This window comes from Siniperca chuatsi, linkage group LG3 (assembly GCF_020085105.1).
Source record: "Siniperca chuatsi isolate FFG_IHB_CAS linkage group LG3, ASM2008510v1, whole genome shotgun sequence".
NCBI lineage: Eukaryota > Metazoa > Chordata > Actinopteri > Centrarchiformes > Sinipercidae > Siniperca > Siniperca chuatsi.
This window is the reverse complement of record NC_058044.1, coordinates 20,369,585-20,392,894: the sequence shown is the minus strand read 5'-3', so window position 1 is coordinate 20,392,894 and position 23,310 is coordinate 20,369,585. Positions and strand designations below refer to the sequence as shown.

The 23,310-nt window shown below is 38.8% G+C and overlaps 2 protein-coding genes and 1 long non-coding RNA gene across 7 annotated transcripts in view; 2 read left to right on the top strand and 1 right to left on the bottom strand.

Annotated features, from left to right (window-relative positions):
* Positions 1-55: 55 nt before the first annotated feature.
* On the top strand, positions 56-21,010 carry acox1 (acyl-CoA oxidase 1, palmitoyl). 4 transcript variants are annotated; one of them, XM_044190487.1, is made up of 14 exons: positions 56-189; positions 2,043-2,202; positions 6,197-6,357; positions 7,502-7,609; positions 8,320-8,439; positions 9,195-9,310; positions 10,004-10,173; positions 10,453-10,615; positions 12,808-12,998; positions 14,418-14,597; positions 16,175-16,280; positions 16,888-17,031; positions 17,457-17,663; positions 18,442-21,010. In XM_044190487.1, the coding sequence occupies exons 1-14, from the start codon at positions 81-83 to the stop codon at positions 18,490-18,492; spliced, it is 1,986 nt and encodes a 661-aa protein (XP_044046422.1). In that variant the 5' UTR covers positions 56-80; the 3' UTR covers positions 18,493-21,010. The 4 variants fall into 4 exon arrangements, with proteins under 4 accessions (XP_044046422.1, XP_044046423.1, XP_044046424.1 ...); XM_044190488.1 differs by lacking the exon at positions 6,197-6,357 and adding an exon at positions 3,965-4,125; XM_044190489.1 differs by lacking the exon at positions 2,043-2,202.
* On the bottom strand, positions 18,939-23,310 carry LOC122873588. Its single transcript, XR_006377476.1, has 2 exons — positions 23,199-23,310; positions 18,939-22,668 (listed from the first exon to the last, which is right to left on the bottom strand). It is a non-coding gene; the product is annotated as an uncharacterized LOC122873588 (long non-coding RNA).
* Positions 22,657-23,310, top strand: part of LOC122873579 (inactive rhomboid protein 2-like) — a 34,277-nt gene continuing 33,623 nt past the window's right edge. For both annotated transcript variants that reach the window (XM_044190486.1, XM_044190485.1), the window contains exon 1: positions 22,657-22,801. The gene's annotated coding sequence lies outside the window, so the exon portion shown is untranslated. The remainder of the gene's footprint in view (positions 22,802-23,310) is intronic.

The window sequence follows — 23,310 nt, the reverse complement described above, 5'->3', positions numbered from 1 at the left end:
TGAGATTGCCAGAGGTTATACGATACAATTGTTGTTACATTTTGTTACTATTAATATTGTTTTCAGTCGGATACAGAGCCATGAATCCTGATATTATGAAAGAGCGGCAAAGCGCCACTTTTGACGTCGAGAAACTGACCAACATTTTGGACGGGGGCCCAGAAAAGACTAAAAGAAGGCGAGAAATTGGTGAGTTTGGAATGTCTTCTTTGCCTGATAGGAGTAATTGTGCTCGTTACAGTAGACACTTAAAACTTGATATAATGATGATAGTAATGATATTTGCCATGAAAAGAGTATTGTGGAGAAAAATGAGCTCACCCATCAATGCTTTCATCGGCTGTTTGCAGTAGCTACAGTTGCTAGCACCTGTCCTCGGCCGTTAGGTAACGTTAACGTTGTGGTTGTCCTGAATTGTACTAAACTTTTAACTTATTTAGAAACCTATCTCATCTGACTTTAGAGTGGTATTTCTAAAGTCAGTTATGTTAGGGTGATTTGGTATGTTCCAAAGATTAATTCGTCGTCCGTGGCATGTAGCAAACATCCTTACAGTAATAGTTGATCAAAGTTGTTCACTGTCCAATGATGTAGTTAAAGTTTACCGAGTTAAGCTAGCGTTGCGTTTCAGTACCTGTGCAAGCAATTGACCCCACGACTTGGGTAAGATATGGTCATGGAAAATGGAAGATCATATACTGTATATTTTCATAGAGAGAGAGATTTTTGAGTGGGTTGTATAAGTAAATAAAAATATATGAAAATGTGTTTATAATAAGCTTATTTCATACATCTAATTTTCCATGTCTGTATAAATTCCTAAATAAGCATGAATGCATTTGTGAATTTTGTTGAACCTAAAGGTTCAAGGCCAAAATAAGGATTATCTTCATTAACAATTAATCTGCAGAGTATTTTCTCAATTAATCCAATTTTAAAAAATGTCAAAATATATATTTAGTTTATAATTTTAGAAGACCAAGAATACAAGAAATGTGAGAAATGTCAAACAGGCTTATACACCAAATATGAAGGATTGAGGCGGGTGCTTAGACAACAAAGTACTTGCTAATTCCTGTAGAATCCATTGTAGCATGTGAACCGACGAATTTTGGGATGTTGTATTTTTTTTTTAAAGTACTTAAAATTATGAATCGATTATCAAAATAGTTTCCGATGAATTTTCTGTCCATTGACTTAACAATTAATCAACTAATCGTTGCCTTTCTAAAATCTATAAATGTGGCAATGTGCCATGGTGTCATGATGCTTTGGTGCTGCGATGCTGAGATAAAAAAAAAAAGCTGTGTCTCAATTCATGGTCTGGATCCTCTGAATGACATGGCCCACAAAGATGTGTCCATCAGAGACCCTGACGGCTCTGCTGAGCCTGAACTTCCTCCCCAAAAACTACATGCCAGTAATCCTGTGCTTGGAGACTTCAGTTCCGTTAAGGTCACTGAAGTCTGGAGAAGTTAAAGCACCAAACTCAAATAGAAAAGGGAACAAGGAGACCCAGTCGGCTTCAGAGGAAAAATTACACTATGCAGAACTTTTTTGCACTTGACCAAGAACCTTCTGTAAAACTTCAATTAAAAGCCGAGCCCCAATTAGATGCCAATCTCTTTTACTGGCTGAGTGTGGCTACATGTTTTGACAAATAAACGCAGGTCTCAATTAGACGCCGGGTCTGGTTTTTATAGAAGTTCTTTGGATGTATAAAACCTCTTAAAGCCCACCGGGTCGGCCAAACGCTGTAATCGGTGTCCTGGGTTGTTGGCCACCAGGATTTTTTTCTAACAACCTATGTACTAAGTTTTTTACTTAATACACATTTTCAAATCTTGATACACACTCACAAATCATAGTACATATTTTCAACACATAGGTACACATTCACAAATTTTAACAGACTTACATAAAACATAAAAGACTAAACATAAAATATATATACACACACATATACAGGTCTTGACTTTACTTCCAGTTGTATAGACTAAAAGATACATTTCTAATTAATTAATTTCTACTATTCACTGTAGAGTCAATGGTTCTCAGCGACCCGGACTTTAAGGAGGAGGACCCAAACTTCCTGTCCCGCAGTGAGCGCTATGACCAGGCTGTTAGAAAAAGTGCCCAAATGATCCTGAAGCTCAGAGAGTATGGCATTGCAGACCCAGAGGAGATCTACTGCTATAAGAAGTATGTGGTAAAGGTTATGGTGACATCTGAGGCCAGCAGTCAACTGGCTTACATATTGTAGATTCATATAGGTCTATGTGATTGCAAGGTTGAAGGAGAGCAGCCCACACACAGTCAGATCAACTGTTAGGAGAGGTAAATAAACATGGAGGTGGTTAAGTGACTCAGGCACACAAGGGGTCTAATATTGCAGACTCAGAAATATCAAAAGAGTAAGAAATGATATGTCTAATGGTAGTAATTTACAAATATGTATGCTCACCTGTAGTTCAAATTTAAGGGAAGTAGCTAATGAACAATGCAATGCTGTTTTCCAGTATGTTTAGCCAAAAGTTAAAGTTGACAAACACAGGATGTGCTCATGAATATGCTTGTATACTTTCACTTGTCAGGATCAAGGGTGTGCAATTTATAAATTACACATAATGTATGTAGTTGACATGTTTCACAATTTGGCTGTAATGCCACTAAACCCTGACTGTACTTTATGGCTGTAATCAAATAATATACCTGAATTGTTTGTTAGCCGATATACAATATACAGAATTACATTACCAATGTTACTTTTAAATATCAACGGGTGTCATGATGTCGTTTGGGCACTGTGATACGAGCTATTAACAGTGGATTTGATATTTTAAAAAAAAAAGGGGCAAATGTATAATACTTTATTCTTCCCTTTTGTGCCGCATATGGTGGACCATTTTATCATGTTTTTGGCACACGTTCCACAACCGTCTTGTAACTGTTTCAAACAGCTAAACAATAGGATGGTTTTGAAATTTCTGGTGATAATACAAAATTCAAAGAATCACTTCAATTTGTTTTTGGGGAAAATGTGTAATAGAAATTGTAGCTTGACCAACGATCTGTGTAGCTGTGTGTTGCCTTGGAGTGAACCAATTCAGTTGGAGCAAAGTTCATCATCAGATTAAAACTGTGTCAGAGGGTATGCAAGCTCCCAGCTTTCACCACAATTTAATAGATCATCCTTTCGAGAAATACTACCTTTTTGAACCATGTAAATGTAAAAAGTTTTGTCGACATTATCAGACAGATATTAGTTAAGCTCTGTGATACAGTGCAACATCACTTTGACTGCATGTGTTGCTTAAATGCTTTCACTAGTTAGATATGTATAGTGTCTAAATTGATACTGTAGGACTCACACAAAACAGCTTTTATATTGCAAGACTTTTTGAGATTTTGGTCAAACTTTCAGTGTGCTTTGTTCCTGCTCTCCCAAGCTTTCTGTTAGCCTATTTGATGTATATGCAGTGGGGTTTTCACAGTCACCATATTAATTGCAGCTGCTTGTAAAAAGGATAGATATGGATCACATTAATACCTCTTGTACTTTGCTTGACCTCTTGGCAAGTAAATGCTTGTAGTCAATGGAAAACCTCCTCCATGTCATTACCCTAAAAGTTAATATATATATATATATATATATTATAAGAAAAATATGCTGCTAGTAATGAAGTACCTCAACCCAGAGACCTTGTTATTTTATCTAAATGTCTTAGTTACTTGTTCAAAAACTAAATTTGACTGAACACTGAATAACTTGTCCTGAGTACCATGTCCAAACAAGAAACTAAATAATATGTGTGAGGTAAACTTGGACCTCAGCCATAAAAATTGCATAGTCTTTCAGTGCTTCCATAACATGAGTGAATCATCAAATACATCAGTTACACAACATTTGAGTAATAGCAAGTCTGAACTTCAGTTGTGTATCCTATACCTTCCTTTCACCCAGAATGGTTCAAGGCAACCATCATGAGGCTCTGGGGCTACACTTTGTCATGTTCCTCCCAACCCTGTACAGCCAGTGCGACCTTCAGCAGTCCAGGAAATGGTTACCTCTGGCACAGTCCTTCCAGGTCATTGGCACGTATGCCCAAACTGAGCTGGGTCACGGTCAGTCCTGGTTTTAGACCTTAACTTTACTTGCTAGTGGTTTAAGGCCCTCAGACACGACTTCATTGTGCTGTTATAAAATAGCACAAATTGGCATTTGGGTTTTTGAACGTTAAGCCAAAATTATGTTTAGTGCAGTAAACGAGACCCGTTTCAGCAGCTTTGTTTAGCTACCAGGAGTAGTTCTGGTGATTTCTTGTACATGTTTGAAAGATCCAAATCATGTATTAAATTCAAAAGTAGTTGCATGTGTGTCCTGACAATTGTGCTCATAGTACGTGACATTTTGTTCTAACAAGATGGTAATTTGTTACTAGTGTGTTATTAACATCGCTCCACTAGTGGTTGCCCCTTACACCTTCAGAATTAGTAGTATCTTGAAAATAAAATGTTAGTTTTGTCTGGTCTGTTCCAAAACATATCCCCATCAACATTAGATAGTCCTACTGCTTCCCTACTCACAACTCTCTCATTCCCCCTTTATCTAATGATAATGCCCTGATGGTGAAGCTTGTGTGCATTTTGATTGCTGTGTCTTGATTGCTTTCCATCTTTTTGAAATGATGAACTCAGTTTCCACTGAATTTTAATCAGTAATTTAGTCTTAATTGTCTAGTCTGTCTTTGGGTTAGCAAATGACATCTTGAGTGACTAGATATGGTGAAGACATTGTGCTGGCGTGTGAATTAGTAGGTAGTGTAGACTGGAAACTGCATGAAAAGGACAAAAAATTGTCCTGACCAAACTTCATCACATCAAAAGCAAGAGAAGCTACATTATGTGCTGCAGAATGATGCGGTCTGGGAGCCATAATGAGGCTGAGTTCTAGCTGCTGAATGTCTCTTTGTAATCTGAGAGGCTGACAAATCTGTGGTGAGAGAGAATGTAGGCCAAGCCAGCTATTGTTTGTTGCCTTGTTGTAACAAAGCCAAGTGAGCGTTATTATGAATTTCTGTTTCATCTGTGCAAAGCTACACTGAAAGTTTAGAACTGATGACCCTGTCTTTAACAAACATTTTGTTCACCTGTGTTTTGGCAAGTTTGGGCCAACACTGGGCCAAAGTCCTAGAGTATGATTTATATTGTTACCTAATGTGCCCTCGACAACTTTTCTAGGGCTGCAACTAATTATCATTATCGATTAATCTGTTGATTAACGTTTATGCCCATCACAATATCCTAGAGCACAAGGTGACGTCATTTAATGTCTTGTTTTGTCCATCAAAAAAACCCAAAACTTCAGTTTATTATAAGACAGAGAAAAGCGCTGAATTCTCACATTTGAGAACCTGGAACCATAAAATATTTGGCAGTTTTGCTTGAAAGATAACTTTAACAATTAATAAATTCCCTAAAAAGATGTTTTAAATGTTTCTAAAGTTAACTTACATACCCAGTGTAGTGGTTGCGACTGGCCCTGAAGCATAAACATTTTTGGTGGCTTTTAAACTGTATGTTTCCAAGCTAGTTCAACATCCAAGTAGCGAAGAACAAGAAGCTTACATGTGACCACTAGGTGTAAAGAAATGTAAGAGGCAGCTAAATCAGGAGTTTGTTTTATGCTTGATTTGAACAGCTTATGGTGAGAAATGGTCAACAGCAGAGCCTAAACTGAGAACTGGCTAAGACTAAAGTACTGTACATAACTGAGGTATTCAAACTCACATGTGGCAGGGGAACTTTATTGATGCAGCTACTAAAGACAGATTTAAATGGAATTTAAAAGAATGACATTTCAAGCCAAATTATGACCATATGATCAAATCAGTTCCAGTATCCATGATATGCTCACAAGCTGTTTTAATTTGTCTTTGTCACTTCCATCTTTACTGCTTCTTGCACGACCTCTGTCTTTATGTCTTCCCTCACTTCTTCTTGATTTGAACCATATCAATTCTTACCCATAATCCCTCCTTTAAAAAAAAAACATTCTCTCCTCATCCATGTGCATTCACACGGCTTTAAACTTTCCATGAAATGGCTTCCATTAATAATTCACTATGCATCTCCCTCCTTTTCCGCATTAAAACCTGCTTTTCTTTTCCGTTCGCCCCTGTCCTGCGTGGCCTAGCTGTGTGCATCCCAACAGGCCAGAGCCCTTGGATCTCCATCTGGGGATGTTCCTGCCCACACTGCTCAACCAGGCCACCCCAGAGCAAATGGATCGTTTCTTCATGCCTGCCTGGAACCTAGAGATCATCGGCACCTACGCTCAGACTGAGATGGGCCACGGTAAAATGAACAGAGCAGTCCAAAATATCACGCCTGTCAATAAACAGGGATTATTTGGTTGCATTGTCAGTGCCATTGCCAATAGATCCCAAAATTGTGTCGTAATAAAAATGTTTACATACGTCGTACTTTAATGCAAAAACAGACTGTTACTACATTTTACTACAAGATTGTGCTAGTTTACTGGTTGTACTAGTTTAGTTTTCTATTTGTACTAAACGTCAATTAATGAATATCTATGCGAAAGTTTACTGTTTGTCTTACATGCAAGTCTTTTTAACATCCTAGCCATCATTGTTTTGCCATTGTTTGTGTTGGAAACGAGTACATTCAGTCGCGTAGGGAAAGCTACATGAGTAGGCAGACAGGAAAACTACCTCTCTTGCTCTCTTACCGACCCTTTTTATGTGTGTTTTTGACAGAAATGTTTCCTTTACTAACAATTTTAGATTTTTTTGTATTTTAGATTTTATGTTTGTTTTAGCAATGGTTGAGATCTGTCTTTGGTTGCAGACCAAAGACAGATCTTGAAATCCTGCTTGAATAGGCCATTTAGACTGAAAACTGATTAGGAAACCAAGCATACACCCCCTTGTAGATCTGTTTTGTTTGTATTAGATGTGAATTCCATGTCCATTAAGCAAATGACATGCCATAGCCGCAACATGAACTGAATTATCTTAAAATTGAATTGTTACATATGTTTTTGGGTCTGTCAAACATGTACAAAGTGCACTCTTTTGCCCCGTTATGTTGGCTTCATCCATATTATTTTTCATTGAAAAGAGATTCAGATATCCATTTTATGCATATTTCAAACTGTCAAGGGCTAAACATGTTTTCACCTTGATCCACTATCCTATTTGGTGTTTTGAGTTATCTTTTTTTGGTTGTATGACTGATGCTAAAGTATTATTATATACTGTACGATTAATTGATTAATCTTCAGTCTGTTCATGTCACTTTAATGTTAGTGGTTAGTTTTGTGGTTAATAATGCCAATAGTAAACATGCTGCATGTTCTCAATGTCTCACTGCTGTCACTGAGTAATCATTCATTTCTGCTTTTCAACTGTGTACTCTGTATGTATGTGAGTTCCATGTGTATGTATTTGGTGGGCTTTGATTTGTTGTCTATCTCCAGGCACACACCTCAGAGGGCTGGAGACCACAGCCACATATGACCCAGCCACACAGGAGTTTGTCTTGAACAGTCCGACAGTCAGCTCCATCAAATGGTGGCCTGGAGGACGTAAGTATATTCACGCTGTCATGTCTCTGCAGTGTTAGGACCAACTGTAGACTGTACATATAGATGGACGACGTGTCCCCACTTCCTCCCACTGTACAAAAATGTAACCAAAATATCCCGGATACGGGCGCTGCCATCTTGCGCTGGTGACATCATTTGGAGCCAGAGTCTGCGCAGTAGTGATCGGGGTTGGAGCTGCGGTATCGAGTTCCCGCCCATACACCCGGCCAACTCAATCGCTAGCCAGCCTCAGCTGTTAATCATGACGTGTAACTCCCCGTTTTATAGCTTCAAATAACTAATTAGAACCAAACTTATCAGAAAAACAAACACTTGAACATGATAGGAACTACCAAAAATGACAGAAACCATCTTTGGGAAAAATATATTTGAAGTGTACTTTGATTTTTTTAGTTTGGCTCACGTCCCATCCAATAACATGGACGGGGCGGGGTTTATGACCTATATTGCAGCCGGCATCTCTTTTGCGGAGCTGTTATGTCATCCGTCTTTATGTACAGTCAATGGGACCAACCGAGAGTTATTTTGCTGCCTGGAATTGGCCTAGTATCAGAAATCCTGTGAGCATAAATAAGGAATTTAATGATTTATTTATTTTTTTTTACATAATAATATTTACTGTGCTTTTTTCTCATTTTTCTTATTATTCTCATTAAACTAGTTTTAACCCTCTCACTCTCTCTTTCTAGTTGGAAAAACCTCAAACCATGCCATAGTTCTAGCCCAGCTTTACACTCAGGGAAACTGCTATGGTCTGCATGCTTTCATCGTACCCATCCGCGACATGAGCACACATGTACCCCTGCCAGGTAACCACCGTCTGTGATGTCTCTCTGGATGTGGTGTTTGTGGTAAAGTCAGTCCTCATTTACCTTGCTGTCTCTGCGTCCCTTTTTATGTCTGTGTCATTCTCTCTCACACTCTTGCTTGCTTTTTCTTTAGCGAAAGACTCATCCCCCCAAAATGCACCACAGAGCGCCACAGGAAGTCATTCCTGCCTGTGGCCATCAAATTCTTTAACTCCTCCCTTTTTAAGTGTTGAGTGGTCTATATGACCCTAAGTCATTAAACTGGACATTGGATCATTAACATCACTGCAATTCTTGAAATATTGTGCGGTATTCTCTGTTTAATACTCCTGTGCAATATACTCTGTTTTCAGTCTAATATTCCCTATTTATTGTTATTTATTCATACTTATATTACTGCTGTGCAATATCCACTGTCTCATAATCATCTTAGTAAGCTACACTTAACTTGACATTACTCATTATTGCACTATTACTTATTACCTATATTATTACATTGTATTAAACCGTACATAGTATCAACCTCTAAATCCACTTTGGTACTTACACTTATTTTAGCTTTTATACTTATATCCACTTTGTACTTAATTTATCTTACCTGTATTATAGCATATTATTATATTTTGATTTGCTTAGAACTTTTATTCCTTCTATTCTCAAGTGTGCATTGACGTGATAGTGAGCAGCTGTAATGAAAGAGTTTCCCCTCGGGGATCAATAAAGTATTTCTGATTCTGATTCTCTGTCTCTCTTAGGTATTGTGGTTGGAGATATCGGCCCAAAGTTTGGCTTTAATGAAGTTGACAATGGTTTCCTGAAACTGGAGAACGTACGAATCCCACGGGAGAACATGCTGATGAAATACGCCAAGGTGATGTGACATTATTTGAGTTTATAGGTTCCCTGAGGTCAAGTGGGTTTAAGTAACTATTTAAGTTGATTAGATAGTTCTTGTTGTTTGAGGGTTGGTTCTCTTCTGTGATGGATTGTTTGTCCTAAAATATAATATAATACAATATGAAGAATACTGTAGGATTTTTAAGACGGTGTATAAACACTCAGTTGCCAGTTTATTAGGTACACCTAGCTATAAGTAATGCAGTTGAATACACTCCTGCAATAAATCCTATCTGTGTGAAGGTTATAATGGTGAGTTTTTGTTGAAACTGTTTGAGAGGTGTTGATTCAACTGTATGGTCATTTTGGAGGATGAAGTTTGTGGTGCTGTTGAACTGTTTTGCATTTTACAGAGAGGTGTTTCTGATATTTAGCCTACCCTCATTGATATAAATGGGGTGGACAAAATAGAAACAACTGTCAGAATAATGCAATACACAGCACCACAAACTGCAGCCTCTAAAATGACCGTGAAGTTGAATCAGCACCTCTCTAATACAGTTTCAATAAAAACTTAACATTAAAACCTTCATGAAGGTTGAATTTATTCCAGGACTGTATTACTTTTAGCAAGGTGTACCTAATAAACTTGTGTATATATTGCTTTTAGAGTGGGACTTTTGCTCTCGAAGTATCTGCAGTTAAAATGACTCTGCCTCTCCACTAGGTGGAGCCAGATGGAACCTATGTGAAGCCACCAAGTGCCAAGCTGACCTACGGCACCATGGTGTTCATCCGCTCCCTTATCGTAGGCGAGTCAGCTTCGGCCCTTGCCAAGTCCTGCACCATCGCCATCCGCTACAGTTCTGTTCGGCACCAGTCAGAAATCCGGGCGGGGTCAGTCAATACAAATTATTGCTTAAAGGAACTTCAGCAGACAGCTACACAAACATTGCATAGCTCAGAGAAGCTTGCACAAGTGACGGGGCTCAGAATTAGATGTTACTTTATAGCACTAGTGCTTTCAAGTTTTAGAAGTTGAGAGCACCAGAAAAAAATTAGTGTAAAACACATTTATGTCAGGAAAAGTCTCAATTGACAGAACGCCAAATTGTGAATACATTTTTGTATTTAACTGAATGAATGTAGAAACACCTGTGTGTTTCTGTCCCACAGAGAGCCAGAACCCCAGATCCTCGACTACCAGACACAGCAGTACAAGCTGTTCCCCCTGCTGGCTATGGCCTATGCCTTCACTTTTGTCGGCCAGTATATGAAGCAGACCTACCACCGCATCAGTGGAGACATCAACGAGGGGGACTTCAGTGAACTGCCTGAGGTACTGACTGGACATACTGGATGTGATCTAGGACTTAATGACTGACTGAGGGATGATGTATATTGACTGACTGGATTGTAGATTAAGTCTTTCCAGCTACTTTGAGGAGATGTGTGGTGAGTGTGCAGTAAAAGTAAAACCCAGTTTAATCATTTTAACTCCAGATATGCTTGTTTACTGACATCAATGCCAGCTTGGTCAGTCAGCATGAACGCAGACACAGCTTGCAAGTTCTACAAATCAAGTACTATAGTTATTCTGCTAAATACTGACTATACAGGCTTTGATCCCTCTTTCTGTGTGGCTGGTTGGAAGGCTATCTGATTACACTCTCTTGACTACCTTCAATTGCCAGCCCCAGTTTGTTGTGGTAATTAAGAGCTGCAACTTCTCAACTTGCAATCAGTTTTAATGTATAATAATAATATATAATAACTATTTTATTTATCAGCATACTACATACTGAATCCATACTCTATGGCCATCACTAACTGTTTCTCATATTGTAGTCAGGTCATTAGACTTTTTCACACGAAACCTGAGGCCAGTGCACGCGTAGAAAATCTTGATAATCAGTATTAACAACATTATCCGTTATGTATACACAGTACTTTTTTCTGACTGAGCTAGAAAGTTTTCACTTGGGTCATCACACTTCTCTGCTCTCTGCTTTTCAGTTTTATCTGTGTGCCCTGAAAGGTCCGCAGAGAGCAACTGTACCTAATATTTCAGGTGCCGGTTGATGTATAGTTATTTTTATACTTGTAAACCAAATACTGAAATATAGGTACCTACAGTGAAAATAAAAATTTGCCATCCATGACTAATTCTAGTACATACAGCAGGTAAAATAAGTATTGAACACGTCACCATTTTTGTAAATATATTTTTAAAAGGTGCTATTGAAATGAAATTTTCACCATATGTTGGTAACAACTTGAAATCCACACATGCAAAGAAATCAAACCATAGATGTCCATAAATTAAGTTATGTGTTATAATGTTAAATGACACAGGGAAAAAGTATTGAACACATGAGGAAAGGGAGGTGCAAAAAGGCATGGAAAGCCAAGACAATCAGTAATTAGAAAGCAATCCTGCCCCTTGTCAGTGCAAATCAGTATCAGCTGGTTCAGTCCCAACTGATGGCCTGTAAAAAGGTGTTTCATTACCAAGGTGTCACAGAAGAAACATCTCATGATGGATAAATGCAAAGAGCTCACTCAAGACCTTCGCAACCTTATTGTTGCAAAACATACTGATGGCATTGGTTACAGATGGATTTCAAAACTTCTGAATGTTCCAGTGAGCAGTGTTAGGGCCATAATCCGGAAGTGGAAAGAACATCATTTCACCATAAACCGGCCACGACCAGGTGCTCCTCGCAAGATTTCTGACAGAGGAATGAAAAGAATTATCAGAAGAGTTGTTCAAGAGCCAAGGAGCACTTGTGGACAGCTTCAGAAGTACCTGGAATTAGCAGATGCAATTGTTTCAAAGAAAACAATAAGTAATGCACTCAACTGCCATGGCCTGTATGCACGCTCACCACGCAAGACTCCATTACTGAAGAAATAGCATGTTGAAGCTCGTTTAATGTTTGCTGCACAACATTTGGACAAGCCTGTGACATACGGGTACATGACGGTACTAGCAAACTTCATTTAATTGAAGGAAGGATGAATGGGAAAATGTACAGAGACATTCTCAATAAAAATCTGCTGCCATCTACCAGGATGATGAAGATGAAATGAGGGTGGACATTTCAGCAAGACAATGATCCGAAACACACAGCCAAGGAAACTCTAAATTGGTTTCAGAGAAAGAAAATAAAGCTGCTGGAATGGCCCAGCCAATGATCTGACTTGAATCCAATTGAAAATCTATGGAAAGAACTAAAGATCAGAGTTCATAGAAGAGGCCCACGGAAACTTCAAGATTTGAAGACTGTTTGTTTGTGTGGAAGAATGGCCAAAATCACACTTCAGCAATAGCACCTTTAGAAATATATTTACTGAGAAAAATGGTGTTCAGTACTTATTTTACCTGCTGTAAATTGATGTGGGCTGTTTATATCATTCTATATTTTCAAACCTCTGGGTCATATTTATTTGTTTAAGATTTTTTTTAAATAATTTTTTTCACCCAGTGTTTAAGCTTGCATGAAGCTAATTTCACCCTCCAATCTACAGCTCCATGCCCTATCTGCGGGTCTAAAGGCCTTCACCACGTGGGCAACCAACTCTGGCATTGAGGTGTGCCGCATGTCATGTGGTGGCCACGGCTACTCTCGCAGTAGTGCCTTGCCAGACATTTACGTTGAGTTCACCCCTACATGCACGTACGAGGGAGAGAACACAGTCATGATGCTGCAGACTGCAAGGTAACTCGTCACACAGAAATGTATGACCACAAATGTGACACCTCAGGCCCAGAAGTTTGCAGCCCTTCAAGTTCTCCACCCAATTCTGATGCAAACACACACTAAAAATGCCTTTGTTGTTATTGTTACTGTGTTGTTAGAGTGCTCATACAGTAATTAGGGATGCATTTTACTTTGCTTTTGCTTTAAAAGTGGGGTATTCTCCAAGAAGAAATCCATGACAAACCTACCATGACACATACCATGATATTGAACGAACAACAACACTGCAAGTAATGTAACTAACATTAGCTAGGTTGTGGGTTAGCAAACTGTCGCTACAGTTGCTGCTGCGAAGCTAACAGCCAGAGAGGACAGGACGGTTTCTCAGAGCCAGCAAACCAGCTCCAGAATAGTGCTGTGTGGCCTGGTCCCAGCCACTTTGTTTATTTCCCATTTATAGAGCCAGGGTTGCTGAATTTGATTTAAAAAAAAAAAAAAAAAAAGATGTGTATTGGAATTGCATACCCCACCTTTAAGTTGTAACACTTAAGCTTATAGTAACATCTGCTTAATGTTACTTAGTTTATAGTATAGGCACAGCAGTGCTCACACTGAAGATTGAGCTTTTTCACCCATCGTTTTTGTCACTTTAATAGAATGAGAGTGAGACAGACACAAATACTGACACATACGGACATAAACATGCGCCCACTCAGCAGCCCTACCATACCACAAAAGCAGGAGACACACCCGCACTCCTCCCACAGCAAAAACAAACACGGGTCACATTTTATATCCCTAAATGATAGCTGTTATGGTTGTGTGTCACCAGTACTATAAAGGTCAGCTGTTCAGTTTCAAAAACCTGTTATGTGATATTTTGTACTTTTTAAATGAATATTGTTTCCCCGGCAAGGATGTGCCAACAGTTCTTGAAATGTTCAATTACTCAATGAGCTCGTACTGGAACATGAAGTACACACACAAAGGCTAAAGGTGTTGTGAATGGGAATTAATTAATAGGTTGATATATGAAACCTGACTTTGATTCATACATAAAGGTTACAACAGGCTAGAATGGCATGGATATATGTAGAGTGTTTAAGTGTGATTACTTTCATGTGTGTGCTTATGGGGGTGTGAGCACTGCTGTGTGTTTTTACCAAACATACAGTACTTACTGTTTGTGTGTAAATGAATGCCTTCTCTAACACTTGAACAACAGCACTACTAAAACTGATTTAGGTGTAAAATATCATCATTTCACACTGATGATAAACAATCATACAAGAAGAAATTAATTGGAAAACAAAGAGATGCCAATTTTTTTCTTAACAGTACCACAAGAAATACTGCATTTGAGTATGGCTGATTTCCATGATTGTAAACACAAAGTGTTCACCAATTAGCTCATGCACCCATGTTTAATTGTTGCAGATACCTGGTGAAGAGCTACCGGCAGGCTAAGGCAGGACAGCAGCTGAGCGGCATTGTGTCGTACCTGAATGAAGCAGAGCATCGGCGGGTCCAGCCCCAGCCCGTCGCTGCCAGACCAACCGTGGTCGACATAAACGACCTGGCTAGCCTGGTGGAGGTCTACAAACTACGAGCTGCCATGTAAGAGACAAGAGCAGTGGAGAAAACTAATGATCCTGTTGCTTGGACTACGGTCTGTGTTTAGTTATTTAATGCCTTTTGCCATTTCATATTCTTTATTTTACACATTTTCATTGGACACTTTTATGATTTACTTTGTTAAACAGTTTGTAACTTAATTTTTTGAAGTAGTTATATATATTATCCTTAGTCAAGGTACTGCTGCTTTGACCCCTCCACTCTTGGCTCATGGTTGCATGTAATGGGGCCATTTGTGAATGTAAAGATATTAAAATTTGCCTGTCAGTGTTTGGATATTGGATATGGGTATGTGCTAAATGCCTAAAATGTAAGTGTTTGTGCTTAAAAAGAGGACGGATAGATGTTTACACACTTTCTGCTGTTACCTTACACAGTTAGATTTTTTTTATCTCAGGTGTTGGTGTTGGCCAGAGCTTCAGCTTCAGTTGTTAACATTAATGACCCAGATAATCAAATTAGTGTCTGACCAAATCTGCTGTTCTCTGCTGTCCATATTTTTGCCTTTTTCCTTTTCACTGTCTGACATGATATGCTGCCCTGATCACATCCCTGCATACTGTGAGCCTTAGTCACATCTAAATTCATTTGTCAGTCATTGTCAGCTGTGTGGTGAGCACAAACAGTGGCTAAGCCAGTCTGGTCAAGGGCTACAAAATTTGGCCTGCCAATTCAGACATTAGAGGGATAAAAGCGTGTTAGCAATCATTTCTTCTGTGTTTCTGGTGAGGATCCCTTCAACAAATTCCTTCTTTTAAAAAAATATCGATTTGATTGATGGTCAGTTTGTGAAAAGACAATTTCATTCCGTAAGAGCAGTTTCAGATTTCAGGGGAAACTAATAGACATTATAATACAAAATTGTATTTTTATGTAAAGAGACAGTCTCTGTACTTAAGACCCAAAGTCAAAGATAAATATGTGTCAGCATTTTAAAGCTGGGGAGGTATAAAGTGTCTTAAAGATGGGGTATGCGATTCTGGAGAAATCCAATACCATGACAAATTGTGGGTTGGCAAACTGTTCCTACAGTTGCTGCTGAGAAGCTAACAGCCGGAGAGGATGAGACGGTTTCCCAGAGCCAGCAAACCAGCTCCAGACAGCGATACTCACAACTCTCCTGCTGCTATAGAGACACTAGAAATGCCTTTGTTGTTGTTGTTAGAGTGCTCATACAGTTATTAGGGATGTTATCATTTTACTTTGCTATTGCTTTAAAGGCGGGGTATTCTGGAGAAATCTATGACAAACCTACCATGACAAATACCATGATATCGATTACCTGACACCGACATCATGGCTGGAATAGTGTTGTGTGGCTCGGTCCGAGCCACTTTGTTTATTTCCCATTTATAGAGCCAGGGCTGTGTACAAACACCGGCTTTTTCAGCGCACACACTGAACAGACAGCTAGCGGACTGTGAGGAGATATTCACTGAATTTGACAAAAAAGACGTGTGTTGGATTCGAATCACATACCCCTTTTAATGTTTTTAATTAATTTGTGTTAATGACATCTTTAGTTAATGCAGATGATATGTGTGTTTGTTTGTTTGTAGTCTAGTAGAGCTGGCAGCTAAGAGCATCCAGCAGGAGTTGCAGCGCACAAAGAGCCAAGAGGACGCCTGGAACAACAGTTCTATCGACCTGGTCAGAGCCTCAGATGTAAGTTCAGTTCTGTGTGTCTGCGTGTGCACTAGCGTGCATACATTTGATTAATTTTAAAGTGACTTATACCTAACCTTAGACCAGAAGTCAGTGTAAAGTGTGGCGTAAGCATCTCAGCCACCCTTTAAGTATTGTCCTAAAGCCAGAGCTCACAAAAGCTCCAATTTCTTTTACCTTCCTACATTCTGCAGGGGTATTATTGATATTTCCTTGATTTTATGTGCTCATTATTTCAATTATATTAAATAGCAAAATCTTTCAGTGCATTACTTGTCCTATGTAAATTAGATTTATCATCTCTTTATATCTAATCAAATTGAGCCAATGTAACCCTGGTTTTAGTATCGAGACACTTTATGATCATTACATAGTTTAAAGCTTTTCATAGCTTGCGATTTACAGATTTGGCTTGGATTTATGGGTAAATGCAGAGATTGATGCTGAGCTCCCAAACCCAAATTGTCGTTTTGATCCTGCTTGAAGTCAAACTCAAATCTTGCTCATCTTATTCTCATTATTTCTTCTTTTTCAGTCCCTTTCTTTCTTATTTGTAGCTCTGAATCTATTTCATTCATTTACATATCCTCATGTTTTTGTTCTCCAGGCCCACTGTCACTATGTCGTAGTGAAGCTCTTTACTGACAAGCTGGGGGAGGTCGGTGACACAGCGATACACTCAGTGCTGTCAACCCTGGCTCTGCTCTACGCCCTGCATGGCATCACAAAGAACTCTGGAGACTTCCTACAGGTCAGAAAAAGCATAACATATATAGAAACAATATGGTCCACAGTCAGTGGTTTATCTTATTGCAGGTGTTAGACGTATTGTGCAAAGCTGCTCCAATTATTTGCATACTCCCTGTACTGTTAGTCTGTCAGTTTCACTGTCTGCTTCCATATGAAAAACCAGCCTCGATTGCCTCTTTGTCTCGGCGTAACAAAATGTGGTCTTTGTGTGCTGGATGTGTACACCTGGGTGGCTGGTGTCTTTTTTGCTGTTTAAATAAAGCAAATTAGATGAAAATAAAATCTAAGACTTGCTTGCGCTAAAGTCATAAAATTTTGTTTTAACAGGGACAACCCACTGTCTCTACTGTCTGTTTCCTCACTGTTTGGGCAGCTTAGTGAGGCAAGAGCACGTGTTCATCCACATCTCCATCTGTTTTATTTCAGGCTGGATTGCTGAGTGTGCCCCAGGTGCTGCATATTTCTGTTCGTATCAAAGAGCTGCTGTCTCAGCTGAGACCCAATGCTGTAGCACTGGTGGATGCCTTTGATGTCCACGACAAGAAGCTGAATTCGGTCCTGGGACGATATGATGGGAACGTCTATGAGCACATGTTCGAGTGGGCTCGCCGCTCACCCCTAAACTCCACAGAGGTCAGTCAGGGTCTGGTTGTACTGAGAAAATGTTTTGTTGTAGGTCTAAGAGATTTAATTACCGCTAAGCCTTATGGCCATAAAAGCATGCTAACAGGCCGCAATATATGCTAAATGCCAGCAACAACAAAAGAATGCAGGCCTTACCTGAACCCCAGCGAGCTCTGCCTGCTTCCTGCAGTCACTCCACTGGTCCCCCGCGGCTGTGCTTGGTTGACTGGGTGTTCAGGCCAGGCCAGCCCGGCCCGGCCCTCTTCTCGCCAACCATGCTGCACTGAGTTTGCCGATGGTTTCAGTTCATTTAGGTTAACAAATAGACACAGACAGAAACTGAACCGAAATACTTCAGGGACAAGGATTATCATTCTTTGTCCATCACCGTCTCAATAAAATGTTGCTTTTCCTTTCATCTGCAGCACGCAACTCTCATGCTCAAAAATAGGTGTGCCAAGCTTGTAGCGTTATACTCAAAAAGACTTGAGGCTGTAATTGGTGCCAAAGGTACTTCAACAAAATATTGAGCAAAGGCTGTGAATACTTTTTTTACATTTGCAAAGATTTCAAACAAACTTCTTTCACGTTGTCATTATGGGGTATTGTTTGTAGAATTTTGAGGAAAATAATGAATTTAATCCATTTTGGAATAAGGCTGTACTATAACAAAATGTGGAAAAAGTGAAGCGCTGTGAATACTTTCCGGATGCACTGTATATGATTGTATTTTTCTTTGCTCATTATTTCAGCTTAACAAATGCTCCACACCTTCTTTCTTCCCCAGGTACATGAATCCTTCCACAAGTACCTGAAGCCCCTGCGGTCCAAACTGTGAGCTGACCCTTGCACCTTGATTCCTGGCTGTGACCCTTCAACTCTGCGTATATAGGCACAACTTTAGCAGAATTAACCCATCATATCAACCCCATGATGGTGTTCACTCACCATCTGCTGGTATTTACCAGTCTGAAGGAATTTAGCCTTTCTTCACTCTGCTCTCTCTATATATATATGTGGTCAAACTGAACACCACAATCAGCCTCTCTAAAGACCATGGTATACATTTTGGAGCAATGTAGACAGCAAGCTTGTTCTATCATGACCCAGTCATGACCCATGATTCAGTATTTTGAAAACAAAATACTGAAAAAATCTATTATTTGTAGTTTTAGATTACCATGTTTTCTGTAGAGAAATTCCATTGTAAATTTTCTTGGTATTTAATTTTTTCCCATCTTTTCTTTACTTTCTGCTGCGTGCCTGAAGGCTCCTCTGTGTGAGCCAGCCAAGATGGAAATGCCATCTCTTTTTCTTTCTTTTTTTTTTTCCTAACAAGAACAGAATGTTATTATGACCGTCACATAATGTTAGAGCGTTTTATGTTACGAACAGACCAACACCAAAATCAGTTTTGGTTGTTTCCCCTGACTACAAGGACCAACATGTTATTTGAAAAGACACTGTGCTGTTTGTCATCATTGTTTTTATAGAGGCATTCATTTATCGATGACAAGTATCAATTGCTGTAGAGCGCAAGAAGAAATTGCACAAGATTGATGTAACGTTTCTTCTTCGCAAGTATGTGGTAACCCCCTTACCTTTCCATACCCATGAATTATGGTGTAATATGACTGACTTAAACGACAGTCATAATGTAGTTTGCATAAGCAGCCTAGCAAATTAAAGCAGAGGTCCAACGGAAACATTACATGATGATCTAAAAATATTTCCCTGTAAAACACAGTGACGGCACTGTTTGGAAAATGTCAGTAGATAAAACCTCTGCATATACATAAAGTTCAGCTGTGCTTTAAAGCATTAAGACTTTTAATTTACCTACATTGTATCAAACTGTTCCTCACAGCCTTAAGTTGATACTTCACCTAAAATGTATGCTTTTAGTCTCAAATACTCTACCCTCTGTAGGCTAGAAAGGTTTTATGTTGGTAGTATCGTCCTTTTGTAGAGAACAGTGGCCTGTCCCCTCCTGAAATTCACGTCAGTCACAATGGTCTCCAATGCTAACAAGTTTTTACAAGAGGGAAAAATCTTCTAGTTGTTGTATTTCAATTGCAAAGGTAAAACAATCTGTCTTTATTCTCAGTCCACCTGTCACATCTCCTGCTGTATAATGAATAACATGGTCATAGTAATGATCCACTTTACAGATAGTGTGAAGGTTATATACTTAACTGTACTCCACTTATAGAAGCTGACCTCAATAGAGAGCAAAGAGGCCCATCAAGAGACAATGTATGTGAGACAGTGCAATGATGTGGGGGCTTTCAAAGATTTGCTGGAGATTCAATTAACCACTTTGGGGTGATTTGTTCTAAATTCTTCAATTTCTGAGAAAATTATATCACATGATTTTTCATCATGTATGGCGGCGCTCTAAGCGGTGCGTTCGATCATTAGAATGAATGATTACTCTATTCTGTGCATCCACATGCTTTTAAATGTGTTTGTGGGACAGAAAGTTTTCTGCAGATAATTAAGTATGTCAAGTGTGTAAAAAGCACCTGTGAGGACAGGTAGTATGAATTTCTGACAGTGTTTAATGAGGCCACATATACACTGTATATATGAATAAGTATAGTCCCTCCCTGCTGTGTGGGGTTTATATATTATGAAGAACGGTCAAAACCCCAGCCAACATCTGGTTGGAAACCACAAACTTTCAATAAATACATTGTTCATATCCTGCTGAGTGAATTATTCTGATTAAAAAATGATTGGAATATGTGCAAACTGGATCCTTTTCCCCCCTAAATTATTGCTTCCCTGTTTTTGTTGTTACAGGGTCAGAAAAACTTAGCAAGCAGAAGTTTATAATATTTCATAGAATTGGTGGACTTTTGCTCTTGATTTATCTCAGCCTTTGGTAGTTTCTTTTTCTCAACCAAATCCAGCAGTCTATATGGTAGACACTGAGGCTGGTGAGTAAAAGTAGCAACAGAACTACTCAAATAAAGAGATTTGTGTGAATGTAATGACACTATGATGAAAAGGAGAGCTTAAATCTAAAGCATCACTGAACTGTAAAGATGATTTGTGGGATAATTATGTGCTTGAGGAAGTTGTCATCTCCTAATCTAAGTAATGGAGAATGTTCTCTCACAAGGCTCATAGCATTTCATTTTCTGTATTTGTATGACTTTTAATCAGTTGATTTCTGCTGTGAAGGCACGATAATCAATATATAATGACTAAGCTGTTTGTTAAGTATATTTGTGTGATAATCTGTCAACATGTTTTATTGAATAATGATTTTAAACAACATGGTTTTGTTGGTTGGTAAATTCATTTGACCTGTAAGTTGTATTAATAAGAAATTAAATACTCAACGTGTATTGTGTTTATCTGACTTGATCCTGCGGTAAACCAGCTGATTTTCAAGCCCACTAAAGAAGTGCATTTTGGAAAACACTGCTTTGTGCCTGGCATTAATAACATGCATTACCACTTTCATAAGAAATGTACTGGAGGCACTCCAGTCAAAAACTTAGTACACTGTGAAAGTACTTGAATTAAGCTAATATCACCATTCAATGTAAGATGACACTGGGATCCTGCTAAAGCAAATAAAAATACATAGAAATTACACATTTCAGTGCTACATTATAGCAGGTATTAAATGGGCACTCCACTGATTTTTACACATGATCACAGGTTCGTTTACTAGTCATGGTTAGTACTTTTTAGGCTGCAAACACAGTAAAATATCTTCTGTGGTTCTGGAGGAGCTTTCTAAAGTCTGAGAAAATAATCCTGATGATGTCGGAAGGGTTACGTTGGACTGGGATTTAGACTTGAGTCAAGTTTTACAGAAAGGCTGTGTTACCAGTTTGGGCTCTGGAGTTTGAAAGACGTGGACATTTATAGGGTGGGAAGTTCTAATTAAAGACGCTATCGAAATGCATTGTGGGAACTGTAGGATTCAGCATTTTTTGAGCTTGACCCATACTAGGGTCAGGATGTCTCGGCCTCTGCTGCATCAATTTTGACTATTCTTTTTTAAATCTGTCTGTCGCAAGTTTTCTAACTTTGTAGAATTGTAGACTACTGCTAAATTGCCTGAGTACCCCTTTAAGTTGATATTCAAAAGTAGTTGCAGCAATATCATGTGAGACAAATAAAAATAGAGGTGTAGCAACATTATTATAGACACAAAGAAAGGATTTGATTCTTATGAGCAACTGAATGCCTAATTGTGAAATGTAACTACAATGACATATTGTACTTTTTCAAGAATTTCAAAAACTTGATTTTGTGTGTGTGTGTGTGTGTGTGTGTTCACAAATTCAGATAGAAATTTTAAGTCCAGTATATTCCAAAAACAATATTCGAGTTGCTCAAATTCAGTTGGTCTTTTTTGGATCTAAAAATTCAAGTCAGGTCAGAAAATTAAGTTGCTCCAATTGGATTGAGGAAATTCAGACACCAAAAATCAAGATTATGAAAATGTTTAGTTGAACATTTATTCTGTTTTTGTATTATGTATTCAGTTTCAATTTAAAGTATTATGGCCTTACTTTGCTTCCATACATTATACTGAGTAACCCTGCTGTCCATACAAGGACATTTCTTTCTAGAGAATTGCTTTAAAGTTGCACAGTAATAAAAACAAATGTAGGCTGGCTATTAATAATTTAGATTGTTTGGCCAGTATGATCGTTAGGTAGACTGACTGATGTAGTTTTCCCAGTAACCCACTACTGCATGTACTGGCAACCAGACGAATCTGTTTTATGTCATGTTTTATTTGCTCTGGCAGATGATTCGCATTTGCGAATTGGTCTGGAGATGTCAGTCTATATTGTATCAGCTGCATGAACCAAACAGAAATGTACAAGTAAGTGTCCTGTGTGACTGAGTAGGAGTTACTACAGCATTAGGACTGTTGGCTCCCACGCGCGGCCGGGTGTTGGAGAGGTTGGACCGGGCCCAGCTCGTCCCCTCTGTGGGTACTACGATATGCGGTAACTCCGCCCCCTGCTCCTCCGTGGAGCTGCAGTCAAGGATGTTGGAAGAGAGAAAGAGGGAAATAGTGACACACTGGTGGACAGTGCCCTACAGTATCGTAACATTTCGGACATATACCCTCTTCTAATGAATAATAAACCAGTTATTTCTTCTTGGAGGTGAGTGGAATAAGACTCTTTAGACCTCAGATTTGTTTTTGGAACGTTAAAGCCGTTAAAAGTTAACGTTAACTTAAAATGTTTTGGTCAGCGGCCATTATCGAGTTTTTAAAATGAAAACAGATGAGTCATTGAATATCTCAAAAGGGAGTTTTAATATTAACGTTAGATGTGAAGCTAGCAAAGTCAAAAACTTTTTTTAAAGGGCAAATAACAGAGTTAATGGCAGTTACAATGTTAGCTTAACAACGGTCGTTTTCATCTAACGTTAGACTAGCCTCTGAAAGCATGTCTCGGCAAGCCCTTTGTTGCTCTACCCGCCGGGACGAATACATACGAATACCATTATTCATCTCAAATTTCCTTCAGTTCCCCCATTAGAGTTAATCATAGTCACCACGACAAATTCATTTGTTGTTACACCCCGGCCTCCCATTTGTTTTTCAAAGATTGTAGTAGGGAGTTTCATTGGAGTATAACCAGCAGTGACTGAAACTGACATTTCATCT

Bases quoted from the DNA above. Each gene is read 5' to 3' on its own strand.
- acox1 (XM_044190487.1), top strand. From the start codon at position 81: ATGAATCCTGATATTATGAAAGAGCGGCAAAGCGCCACTTTTGACGTC. The intron at 10,616-12,807 runs GTACTGACTGGA...TCCAATCTACAG, and splicing joins ACTTCAGTGAACTGCCTGAG to CTCCATGCCCTATCTGCGGG. The intron at 16,281-16,887 runs GTAAGTTCAGTT...TTTGTTCTCCAG, and splicing joins ACCTGGTCAGAGCCTCAGAT to GCCCACTGTCACTATGTCGT.